This window comes from Entelurus aequoreus, linkage group LG05, assembly GCF_033978785.1.
Source record: "Entelurus aequoreus isolate RoL-2023_Sb linkage group LG05, RoL_Eaeq_v1.1, whole genome shotgun sequence".
NCBI classification, from domain to species: Eukaryota; Metazoa; Chordata; class Actinopteri; order Syngnathiformes; family Syngnathidae; genus Entelurus; species Entelurus aequoreus.
The window spans coordinates 78155004-78168696 of NC_084735.1; the positions used below are offsets into that span (position 1 = coordinate 78155004).

A 13693-nucleotide genomic window follows, 5' to 3' on the forward strand; every position below is an offset into this window, starting at 1 on the left:
GGTTGTTTTACTTTTGTAGCTGTATGTAGAAATGGGGCCACTGAAATGGCAGCTGGTTACATCAGCTTTTTACTCTTTTTGTGTCGTTTGTGTTGTTTTCGTGTGTTTTTACCTTATTTTTTGTTGACTTTTTGTATCTGCACTGCAACCACATAATTTCCCCTTTTGTGGTATAAATACACTCAATTACACTAAAGTAATCAAGCCGACTTAAGTTCACAGAAAACTGAATTGCATAAATTAAAACTCATTTAATTGCATGTGAAGGTTTTCAAAATAAAATGAGTTTAAGCCCTAAAACTAAATAAAGACAATTGAACAAAATTCAACTTGGAATCCGAAATAAAACTAAATTAAAATCTAATTAAAACAAAATTAAACATTAAAACCAACTTAAAAATTAAAATGTAATAAAATGAAAAAATAAATTAAATAAATTAAATTAACAAAAGAGAGCTCATGCAATCAACAGCCACTACGGCGGCGCCCTCTTGGAAAAACTAGACTGGACATTGGCCGAGAGCTAGTGGGCAGCCTAGGACGGAGTAGGACTTTCTCTGGCCGTGGTGCCCCCACCCAAGCAGACGATGGCATGGAGCACTGCAAAGGCCACGTCGTGTACGTTGGTGTTAAAATGTAGTTTTTTTTTTTAATGTCATGGTGCAATTGTATGTACGCAATATGTATTATGTAACACTCTTTTTGGGGGGGTTTTCGTTGTTTTACTTTTGTAGCTGTATGTAGAAATGGGGCCACTGAAATGGCAGCTGGTTGCATCAGCTTTTTACTCTTTTTGTGTCGTTTTTATGTGTTTTTACCTTATTTTTTGTTGACTTTTTGTATCTGCACTGCAACTACATAATTTCCCCTTTTGTGGTATAAATAAAGTATATCCTATCCTATTCTAAATTAAAACAAATAAAAAAGCAAAAAAATTAATGAAATCGAATTGTTTCAAGAAAACAAATGACTGTGAAATATTCTGAACAATTTATCTTGTTTCGGGATGACTTATATGAAATCATTTTGTGGAATTAAATGTTGTATAGACTCATTAAATCAAATAACAGTTAGCTTGTACTTGGATAAATCAAATAAAGACGCTTATGAATACATTGCAGCGGATCGTAGCAATCCCTGCTGTAGATATGACACATCAATGCCCTCTAGGGGCTGTCGGCATCATTGCTTTTCATCTTGTTGCTCAAATAACCCAATATTGGTGTCAGGAAGTAGGAGGTGGTTTCCTGAAATATGCAAAAGAGACCGATCTCAAATTGAACTCCGATTGAAAAGCAATTGAAAGGTAATTGATGAGCCTTTTGTTTGCTTTTGTGTATTGTCGCACCGTGTTGGGGACATTCAAGAGTGCAGTTGCCTGTTTTTTTTATTTTTTTATTTGTGGGTTACTTGTTTGGGGGAGAACCACACCCAACATTTCAGATCTAAACCACAGGTCCATCATTCGACTGGCAAACACAATTGTCCAGGATATCACTCACCCACTACACTAATACATCATCCCACTACCATCAGGGCGCAGGTACAGAACCATCAAATTCCGGAGGGCCCGCCTCGGGAAAAGCCTTATCCCTGCAGCTATAGCCGCCCTAAACAGCCGGCCGACCTGTCTGACAAGCCTGTAAATGTGTTGGTCATGTATGATGTCTTTTTGTCACTTTTGTTCGTGATGTGTAATGTCTATTGTTTAAATGTACGGCAGTGAAAAGGAATTTCCCCAACGGGGACCAATAAATCTAAATCTAAATCTAAAATCTGAAAACAAGAACATTCGACATGCGGTGAATTGTATTTCTGGACTGTATATGTCAAAAATGCAATAAACTAGTGTTAAAAAAAACACGAAAATGTGTTTTGGAAGTAACACCAGGACGTGTTTGAACAGGAAAAAAAATATAAGTACACTCTTCTGGAACAAGCTGTGCATTTTTTTTGCTGTAAAGGTGAAAAAAACTCGACTGCAATGCAAGGTGGAAATGTCTCACCAGAACTCGCCGTCGTCCTGCACGGTGACGCCGAGCTTTTCCCTCTCGCTCTTGCTCACCTTGTTCCACTCCTCTGAACTGCAAAGAAATGGCATCATAATGAAGGTACGTGTGTGTAGAGAAAGTGGAAGCATAAGTGTGGGACTCGAACACACGGCCCTCGGAAAGTAACAGGTTTTCTTCTTTTATCAAAGCATGCCCAGATATTTCGGTGAGAGCGGTGGAGTGATCGAGGAAGAAGAGCGCGGAGTCTCCTTAACAATTGTCTGTTTCTGCCATCAATTATTCAGACTCCATTATCCTGCTTTACCACCAGCCCCTGTTTGTTTCACAAGAGGCTGGTAACTAACAATTCAAAGACGGAAGGCTGTCGTGGGACCAACTTCATCCCGGGCTTACTTATTCCCCGGGGTGCCGAGGAGGCTAAATGCAAAAATAAAAAGAACGAGGCGTTCCTGCGGAGAGAGAACAGCCGAGGAGAGCGGGGCCTCTTGCGCACAACAGTAATACGGTTTCAGCGAAGAATCAGTCAGCTCAAATTTGGACAGATTGCTTTGGGAGCGGTGCAGCGGGGTAAACGCTTTCTGAGGTCTATGTTATTGTCTAGTGCGTCTTCTCAATTGTACGTCACGCTACACGGATTCCTAATCAAATTTCAAGTACGGAACATTCAGTACGGAGCAGAGACAAACTACATTAACAGGCTTTCTTTACTGGGGGTGCCGGGGGGGGGGAGAGAAAAAAGGACAACTGAAGAGACAAGAAAGCAAAATTCAATGGAAATTATGACAGCAGATGTCCTGATACCAATATTTTGGTACCGAAAATGTATTTTGATACTTTTCAAAAATAAAAGGGGACCACAAAAAATGTAATTACTGGCTTTATTTTAACAAAAAAATCTTATAGTACCGTATTTTCTGGACTATAAGGCGCACATAAAATCCTTTTTTTCCCTCAAAACTCGACGGTGCGCCTTATAACCCGGTGTGCCTAATGTACGGAATAATTCTGGTTTTGCTTACCGACCTCGAAGCAATTTTATTTGGTACATGGTGTAACGATAAGTGTGACCAGTAGATGGCGGTCCAACATAAGAGATACGTGTAGACTGCAATATGATGGCAATGTGACTCAAGTAAACACCAACATTTTATATGTTCCATTGAAAATATAGAACATTACACGGGGCGCTCAAAAATCTATCAATATGTTTTAGTTAGTACGACTTTGGTAAGCTATGAAGCCGCAAAAAATGGATGGATTGTCGGCGCAGTAAACATAGGAGTATTATTATGGTGGGTGTATAAGGTAAGACATATTATCTGGTGTTTTGTTCCGCAATATTATGCAAAAGCAACTTTTCTTATCTTCTGGTATCTGCTGATCTGTATTTGGGATCAGCATGAATCCTGAAAAATTGCGCGCATCCGCCTTTGTAGTCGGTGACGACACCGTAGTCGATAAGTATCTTATATCTGTCAGTAAACTCGCCATGAAAGCGCTAAAACATACCGGTGTAGTGAGTTTACATTATTCACCTAAGGCAGGGGTCGGCAACCCGCGGCTCCGGAGCCGCATGCGGCTCTTTGACCACTCTGATGCGGCTCAGCTGCATACTTGCTGACCCTCCCGATTTTCCCAGCATATATGCCGACTCTCCCGATTTTCCCAGGAGACTTACGGATCTCAGAGACTCTCTTGTGGGCAAATGTTCCCCGATTTTCAACCTAATAACTAACTAAGGGCGTGCCCTAATGGCACTGCATTTATTGTCCTCTATAGCCTGTAAAAACAGCGTGTGTGCCCGGCCACATGTTGTATGTAGCTTTTACTTGCACACGTAGGAGACAGCAAGGCATACTTGGTCAACAGCCACACAGCTTACACTGACGGTGACCGTATAAAACAACTTTAACACTGTTACGTTACAAATATGCGCCACACTGTGAACCCACACCAAAAAAGAATGACAAACACATTTCTGGAGAACCTCCGCACCGTAGCACAACATAAACACAACACAACAAATACCCAGAATCCCATGCAGCCCTAACTCTTCCCCCCCCCACAAACCCCCCCCCCCCTCCTCCGTGCGTCGGTTGAGGTGGGCGGGGTTTGGTGGTAGCGGGGTGTCTAATGTAGACCGGAAGAGTTAGGGCTGCATGGGATTCTGGGTATTTGTTTTGTTGTGTTTATGTTGTGTTACAGTGCGGATGTTCTCCAGAAATGTGTTTGTCATTCTTTTTTGGTGTGGGTTCACAGAGTGGCGCATATTTGTAACGTAACAGTGTTAAAGTTGTTTTATACGGCTACCGTCAGTGTAAGCTGTGTGGCTGTTGAACAAGTATGCCTTGCTGTTACTTACGTGTGCAAGCAGGAGCCGTATTCAACATGTGGCCAAGCAGGTACGCTGTTTGAGCAGACTGTAGAGGGCGCTAAAAACAGTGCCATCACACCCTGGAACTCGGGAGTCTCCCGGGAAAATTGGGATGGTTGGAAAGTATGACGTTATCAAGCGCCATTCAATTAAAATTTGCGGGCCGCACTAACATTAAATTTTCACATTGAGGTGCCGGCCGGGGCGTGTGTCTGAGACCCCTGGTTAAAACATAGCACATTTTGTTGCTGATCCCCTCTGGCTTACGCTGTATTTCATTTTTAGTCCCCCAGCTCACTGTTTCCTTAAGCCGCTCCTCTACGCTAATAATAATCACCTCCATTACGGCAAATTAACTACATTTCTTAGTATTTTAAGTATTATTATCACTGGAGGACAAAGCTAAACATATTACACACCGAGATCAAGCCAGGAGCAGGCGTGCTAATAGCTAAGTTACCCTGCTAAGCTAGCTTTCAACAATGCCAAGAAACAGGTGCTCAGTAAACTTTAAGAAGTAACCAGCGATGACAAGTCATTAACAAGAAATTAACAGAAATTAATAAGAGTCTAGAGAGAATAATATAACGACTGTTGGTGTGTCAGCATTGGCACAGTCAGTACACGACCTGTAAGAGCATCTGAGCCTGCTCAGTGGCCTAGTGGTTAGAGTGTCCGCCCTGAGATCGGTAGGTTGTGAGTTCAAACCCCGGCCGAGTCATACCAAACACTATAAAATTGGGACCCATTACCTCCCTGCTTGGCACTCAGCATCAAGGGTTGGATTTGGGGGTTAAATCACCAAAAATGATTCCCGGGCGCGGCCACCGCTGCTGCTCACTGCTCCCCTCACCTCCCAGGGGGTGAACAAGGGGATGGGTCAAATGCAGAGGACAAATTTCACCACACCTAGTGTGTGCGTGACTATCATTGGTACTTTAAATTTTAACTTAAGATCCAACCATGAGTTGGTGGCGTCGATACCAAGGGTAGTATGAGTATATGATCAATACAGTGAGTGATTAGGTTGATATTTGTATTTCCTCAAAATATTATTTGAATAATTTTGTTAATGTCTACAAATTCAGGGAATAATTTCCTGGACACAGGAGAACTTTGAGGGCAAAAAAAAAAAGGCTTTTTTTTGTTTACTTATTGTGTACTATTGACCTTGTATTGACTAAACAAATGAATGTAATAAACACAATAAATAACTTCTATAGTTTGAATAATTTTGAATTGGAAAAATTTACAGTTAATACATTGATATCGGAATTGGTATCAGCTAATCTCACTTATGGATGATCGGTATTGGAATCGGCACCATATTACCCTGATTGGAACATCCGAGTATCGACCATATACTGATACTCGAATGTTCCGATCGGGGTATTATGTTGCTAATGTGATACATCGACCATATACTGGTGTATCACAGTGGAACCTCGATTTACGAATCCCTCTGTTTGCAAACTTTTTGATTTATTTTGAATCCCGCTGACAGCCATTTTGTACTTGCTGGTATTGAAGAGATCGACAAAGCAGGCTTCGAACCACAGCGAGTTTTTAATTGTGATGAGAACGGACGTTTCTGGAAAAAAAGGTGTCAAAGCTGACTTGGGTATATCACAGTGGAGGAGAAGACTACTGATCGTTCAGCGACATATCGTCTATATCAGGGGTGTCAAACTTGTTTTAGATCGGGGGCCACATGGAGAAAAATCTACTCCCAAGTGGGCCGGACTGGTAAAATCACAGCACGATAACTTAAAAATAAAGACAACTTTAGATTGTTTTCTTTGTTTAGAAATAGAACAAGCTCATTCTGAAAATGTACAAATGTCCTTTGTCCAACACGCCATCAGACTGTACAACTCGTCAACCAATAAGAATTCGGTCATGGGCAGAAGTGCATTGTGGGTCATATGATGCTAACTGCTATATGCTATATGCTACTGCCGTAGCTATTAAAATGGATCATATAAACATTGGCGGTAACTTATAAGAACTGAGAAGGACTGAACAAAAATGGCACCGAAAAGGAAATCATTTACTGCAAATTACAAGCTGGACGTAGTGAAATATGCAGCAGAGAACGGCAATCGAGCAGCAGAAAGAAAGGACATACCAGAGGCGACACCGGGGAGGAAGACTTCATGGGAGTTAGCGATCGGGAGTGACAGATAGTTTGGTAAACGTATAGCATGTTCTATATGTTATAGTTATTTGAATGACTCTTACCATAATATGTTACGTTAACATACCAGGCACGTTCTCAGTTGGTTATTTATGCCTCATATAACGTACACTTATTCAGCCTGTTGTTCACTATTCTTTATTTATTTTAAATTGCCTTTCAAATGTCTATTCTTGGTGTTGGATTTTATCAAATAAATTTCCTCCCAAAAAATGCGACTTATACTCCAGTGCGACTTATATATGTTTTTTTCCTTCTTCATTGTGCATTTTCGGCCGGTGCGACGTATACTCCGGAGCGACTTATAGTCCGACAAATACGGTAGCTTGCCCATCACTGCTAATATTTGATACTAGTGATTGTCTCCTTGATTAAAAAAAAACAACCTCACTTTAATAACGAGCTTGTCCTTTGTAAGGAACAGGTCCTCAAGAGCCAAACATCCCAACTCCAAAGAGCAACACTAGGTGGCAGTGTTGTGATTTACCTGTCACTCCACGGGCCGCTCCACTCCTTCTCCCCCCAGGGGTTCCTCATGCGGATCATGTGCAGCTTTTCCGACTTGAAAAAGGCCAGCAGCCCGTGGCCCAGCCGCACTTTGCGGACGTCGGTCACGGCGTAGGCGTGGCCTTTGACCAGGCCGCAGTCCAGCCGCGCCTCCATGTCCTCTATGGTGGTTGCCTAGGGGACGGCAACCAAGCTCGTCATCGTGAGCTTCTTGTAGAGATTAGTGCTTTATAGTCCAAACAGGTGTCCACAGTAGGGATGTAACAATATGAACATTTCATAGCACGGTTATTTTTGACCAGAATTATGCGCTCAAAAAGTACAATACTTACCGGTATACACCCTAAAAACGTTTAACCATATCTTATTGTGTGATTGCTCCAAAACATTCACACATATGGTTTTCTACATCAAAATTAGAGATGTCCGATAATATCGGCCTGCCGATATTATCGGCCGATATATGTGTTAAAATGTAATATCGGAAATTATCGGTATCGTTTTTTTTATTATCGGTATCGTTTTGTTTTTGTTTTTTTTTGTATTTTTTTATTAAATCAACATAAAAAACACAAGATACACTTACAATTAGTGCACCAACCCAAAAAAACCTCCCTCCCCCATTTACACTCATTCACACAAAAGGGTTGTTTCTTTCTGTTATTAATATTCTGGTTCCTACATTATATATCAATATATATCAATACAGTCTGCAAGGGATACAGTCCGTAAGCACACATGATTGTGCGTGCTGCTGGTCCACTAATACTACTAACCTTTAACAGTTAATTTTACTAATTTTCATTCATTACTAGTTTGTATGTAACTGTTTTTATATTGTTGTACTTTCTTTTTTATTCAAGAAAATGTTTTTAATTTATTTATCTTATTTTACTATTTTTTAAAAAAAAGTACCTTATCTTCACCATACCTGGTTGTCCAAATTAGGCATAGTAATGTGTTAATTCCACGACTGCATATATCGGTTGATATCGGTATCGGTTGATATCGGTATCGGTAATTAAAGAGTTGGACAATATCGGAATATCGGATATCGGCAAAAAGCCATTATCGGACATCCCTAATCAAAATGCATCTATTTATTCTTCAACTTCTTCTTCTTCTTCTCCAGATTTCGGCACGTTCTACCTTCCACATTTTTCACCCGATTCAAACTGTTGCGACTTTAAACTGTTCAGCCTATTTGGGAATCGCGAGCTTTCTCTTGACAAATTCCAAAAATTCCTAGATTCCACGGGATTCCAGGTTTTACGTGACATTTTTCCCATTCAAAATACATTTTTCAAACTTCCACCATTTCCACATTTTTCACCCGATTCAAACCATGCTGCCCACTGCTCCCCAAGGGGATGGGACAAATGCAGAGGACAAATTTCGCCACATCTAGTGTGTGTGTGACAATCATTGGTACTTTAATCTTTAATTTAATTCCACCTTCAACATATTTCCCTCATCCTGGACATTCAAACTATAATTTTTCCAAGTTCAAAAAACTTCCAGGAATATCCGCATCATTCAACTTATTGTCTCATGAGCTTAACTCAGGGTTAGGCAACCCGCGGCTCTTTAGCCCCGCTCTAGTGGCTCCCTGGAGCTTTTTAAAAAATGGATGAAAGTGGAAAAAATGGGAGAAAAAATATATTTTTTGTTTTAATTACAGATGTCCGATAATATCGGACTGCCGATATTATCGGCCGATAAATGCTTTAAATTGTGATATCGGAAATTACCGGTATCAGTTTCAAAAAGAAAAATGTATGACTTTTTAAAACGCCGCTGTGTACACGGACGTAGAGAGAAGTACAGAGCGCCAATAAACCTTAAAGGCACTGCCTTTGCGTGCCGGCCCAGTCACATAATATCTACGGCTTTTCACACACACAAGTGAATGCAAAGCATACTTGGTCAACAGCCATACAGGTCACACTGAGGGTGTCCGTATAAACAACTTTAACACTGTTACAAATATGCGCCACACTGTGAACCCACACCAAACAAGAATGACAAACACATTTCGGGAGAACATTCGCACCGTAACACAACAGAACAAATACCCAGAACCCCTTGCAGCACTAACTCTTCCGGGACGCTACAATATACACCCCTCGCTATCCCCTAAACCCAGAACCCCACCCCCCCCCCAACCCCGCCCACCTCAACCTCCTCATGCTCTCTCAGGGAAAGCATGTCCCAAATTCCAAGCTGCTGTTTTGAGGCATGTTAAAAAAAATAATGCACTTTGTGACTTCAATAATAAATATGGCAGTGCCATGTTGGCATTTTTTTTCCATAACTTGAGTTGATTTATTTTGGAAAACCTTGTTACATTGTTTAATGCATCCAGCGGGGCATCACAACAAAATTAGGCATAAAAATGTGTTAATTCCACGACTGTATATATCGGTATCGGTTGATATCAGAATCGGTAATTAAGAGTTGGACAATATCGGAATATTGGATATCGGCAAAAAAGCCATTATCGGACATCTCTAGTTTTAATATGGTTTCTGTAGGAGGACAACCATGACACAAACCTTCCTAATTGTTAGAAATCCCACTGTTTATGTTATACATGCTTCACTCATGAGTATTTGGCGACCGACGTTTTGTCCTACAAATTTTGGCGGTTTTTGAACTCACCGTAATTTCTTTACGTGTACAACTGTCTTCGACACTGCCACAGAAAGACGTGTTTTATGCCACTCCTCCTTTGTCTCATTTTGTCCACCAAATTTTTTATGCTGTGCGTGAAAGCACAAAGGTGAGCTTTGTTGATGGTATTGACTTGTCGGAGTGCTAATAAGGCATATTTTGTCACTGCATGCCTGCAGGCTTATCGATGCTAACATGCTATTTAGGCTAGCTGCATGTACATATTGCATTATTATGCCTCGTTTGTAGGTATATTTGAGCTCATTTAATTTATTTTACTCATGTCCTCTGTGTATTTAATTTATATTTGCGCGTCTCATGACACATTATCTGTATGTAATATTGGCTGCATTTCTGATTATTCCGTTATTTGTGTGCCATGTTGTTCCAAACCACAGCAAACCCAGCATGCAAAGATTGTAAATAAAGCCATTAGAAGAAGACAGCCTGCCGTTTCCTTTAACTTGGACACACACATCTATACATTTGGCTATTCTGAGACAGCCATTTTCAGGAGTTACTCCCTTTTACTAATGTTTTCCAATGTTGAAAATGTGTAGAAATGTCAACATTTCTGTAAACAAAGATGATTTGCGTCAGCCTGCGACACATAGTCATTTTGATAGTAGGCTATTTCAGCTAATAGACACTAACATCATGTGTTGCTTTGACTATAACACTTATATAAGGCTTTTCATTTTTTGCGGCTCCAGACATATTAGTTTTTTGTAGTTTTGTTCCAATATGGCTCTTTAAACATTTTGGCTTGCGGACCACTGGCTTAACTTATTGAGTTATTGTGGCCACTAGATGTCGCCAAAAAACATTTACCACTCCAACTTAAAGAAATCCTAAATCCAGTCCTGTTTTTATACCTCTAGTGCAGGGGTCGGCAACCCAAAATGTTGAAAGAGCCATATTGGACCAAAAATACAAAAACAAATCTGTCTGGAGCCGCAACAAATTAGAAGCCATATTACATACAGATAGTGTGTCATGAGATATAAATTGAATTAAGAGGACGTAAAGGAAGCTAAATGAGCTCAAATATAGCTACAAATGAGGCATAATGATGCAATATGTACATATAGCTAGCCTAAATAGCATGTTAGCATCGATTAGCTTGCAGTCATGCAGTGATCAAATATGTCTGATTAGCACTCCACACAAGTCAATAACATCAACAAAACTCACCTTTGTGCATTCATGCACAACGTTAAAGGTTTGGTGGACAAAATGAGACAGAAAAAGTAGTGGCATAAAACACGTCCTAGAAAGTCGGAGAAAGTTACACATGTAAACAAACTAAGGTGAGTTCAAGGACCGCCAAAATTAGTAGGACAAAACGGCGCTCGCCAAATACTCGAATCAGTGAAGCATGTTTAATACAAACAGTGTGATTTATAACAATTAGTGTCATGTTTGTCCTCCTACAGTAACCATACTAAAACAAAAAATATATTTTTTTCCCATCATCTTTTTCCATTTTTCATACATTTTTGAAAAAGCTCCAGAGAGCCACTAGGGCGGCGCTAAAGAGCCATGGGTTGCCGACCCCTGCTCTAGTGACATTGTTCTCTGTGTAAATTCCCTAATAAAGTATTTTACATGTCATACTATACAATAATAGAAGTAGGTTTAATTGGTGTCAGCCAATATATAGGATCCAATACCGACCGGTATCATATGAAAAAGTTGTATCAGTACAACTGTAAAAATAATACACAAAAGTAATGAAAACCATGAAGAATGATGGAAAACATTTCTAGGCTGCGCTTATAACGCGAGGTGTAGGATAAAGCCCACAGAGTGCAAACTCATGAATATAAATCAGAGATATCATTTTGCAATTGACCCAAAGCTGGTTCGGAATCACAATACACTACTTTTGAATTCTTACAAAAGCAAAAAGGTCAAGGTAAAGAAATAGACGGAAGTTTAATTGTATTTCGGGACTGCATATGTCAAAAATCCAATAAACAAATGTTTAAAAAAATAAATAAATGGATGAAAGTTATACTGCAACATGCATGGCAAAGGAAAAAACAGCTGAAAAGTTTGTTCTTACCCTTATGGAGCAGCTGATAAGGCCATCTCGGTTGTGGACTTTGAGGACTCGTTCAAACAGCTGGTTGCGCGCCACCTCGTCGGTTGCCATCTGACCCTCCAGCAGGTCCACGGGCTCCGAAACACCGCCTGTGAAGTCCACCAGGGCATCGGCCGTGTTTCCACCATCCAAGGCCTCGTAGCAGCCATACACCCTGCGGCACGAGGGAAAGTCGTGCTTCATTACGTCGCCTTTTAGTTTCATCATTGGAGGTGACTTTTCTCTCCACTATTACTCTCATTTAGATATCAATGCAGTATTTCCCATATGTTCACTTATTTGTTGCGGACCGCCAACGATATATTTGGCGCTAGCTGTTTACCGTCCCTCATAAACACATTATACAGTAATGCACCTAGTCTTCCAGAGAATAAAAAGACACAGCAGAAGGGGTCAGCGTTGCCAACTTTGTCGCTTTTTTAGCGAATAAACAGAACTCTCTAAATACTCTTTACAAAAAGTAACTCGCAACAAATCCAGTTAATAGATTTTTGGGAGAATCTAACATGTTAGTGACAAAATAAAACTCAGTTGTAGTTTTACGCATATTTATTTTGATTTTCTGCAAATGCATCATGGCCAAAAAGTTGACCATAATTTCATGACATCACACACACACTCCAAGGAACCCAGCGCCACCACAAATAGATTGCAGTTCTATGGGAAACACAGAAGACTGACATAACTTAACATTTTATCTCAGCAAATTGAAAATATTGTCATAAATGATTTAAAACACAATTTGTTTTCGCCAGGAAAAGATCCTCTATGTGACAAGCGCTGTCTACTGTTTTTTTTTTTAAAAACACATACGTACATACACACAGTATGTATATATATACTGTATATATATTTATATCGTATATATACACTACCGTTCAAAAGTTTGGGGTCACCCAAATAATTTTGTGGAATAGCCTTCATTTCTAAGAACAAGAATAGACTGTCGAGTTTCAGATGAAAATTCTCTTTTTCTGGCCATTTTGAGCGTTTAGTTGACACCACAAATGTGATGCTCCAGAAACTCAATTTGCTCAAAGGAAGGTCAGTTTTGTAGCTTCTGTAACGAGCTAAACTGTTTTCAGATGTGTGAACATGATTGCACAAGGGTTTTCTAATCATCAGTTAGCCTTCTGAGCCAATGAGCAAACACATTGTACCATTAGAACACTGGAGTGATAGTTGCTGGAAATGGGCCTCTATACACCTATGTAGATATTGCACCAAAAACCAGACATTTGCAGCTAGAATAGTCATTTACCACATTAGCAATGTATAGAGTGTATTTCTTTAAAGTTAAGACTAGTTTAAAGTTATCTTCATTGAAAAGTACAGTGCTTTTCCTTCAAAAATAAGGACATTTCAATGTGACCCCAAACTTTTGAACGGTAGTGTATATACTGTATATATATTTATACTGTGTATATATATATATATACAGTATATATATATTAAACAAAAACAAAAAATGTACTGATAAAGACATTAGTCAAAGATCCAATATATATACTGTAGCAGGACTATTTTGTTGTTTTGAAGGATCTACAGTCATAACAGCTCGTCAAAGTTACTCAATTCAACGGACCCTTCCTCTGTTTTTAAAGATCTACTGCCAAAAATGCTGGTCAAAGATCCTCTATCCTCTTTGTGACAAGCGCGGCATACTGTTTTTAAAAACATACTGACAAAACCATTAGTCAAAGATCCTATATATATACACTACCGTTCAAAAGTTTGGGGTCACATTGAAATGTCCTTATTTTTGAAGGAAAAGCACTGTACTTTTCAATGAAGATAACTTTAAAATAGTCTTAACTTTAAAG

General features: G+C 39.7%; 1 protein-coding gene across 4 annotated transcripts in view; it reads right to left on the bottom strand.

Annotated features, from left to right (window-relative positions):
• The window catches only part of capn5b (calpain 5b), a 139301-nt gene that overhangs the window by 22330 nt on the left and 103278 nt on the right, over positions 1–13693 (bottom strand). For all 4 annotated transcript variants that reach the window (XM_062048989.1, XM_062048990.1, XM_062048991.1 and 1 more), the window contains 3 exons: positions 11832–12024; positions 7071–7264; positions 2007–2084 (listed from right to left, as the gene is read on the bottom strand). In XM_062048989.1, the coding sequence (XP_061904973.1) occupies positions 2007–2084; positions 7071–7264; positions 11832–12024 (465 nt within the window). The remainder of the gene's footprint in view (positions 1–2006; positions 2085–7070; positions 7265–11831; positions 12025–13693) is intronic.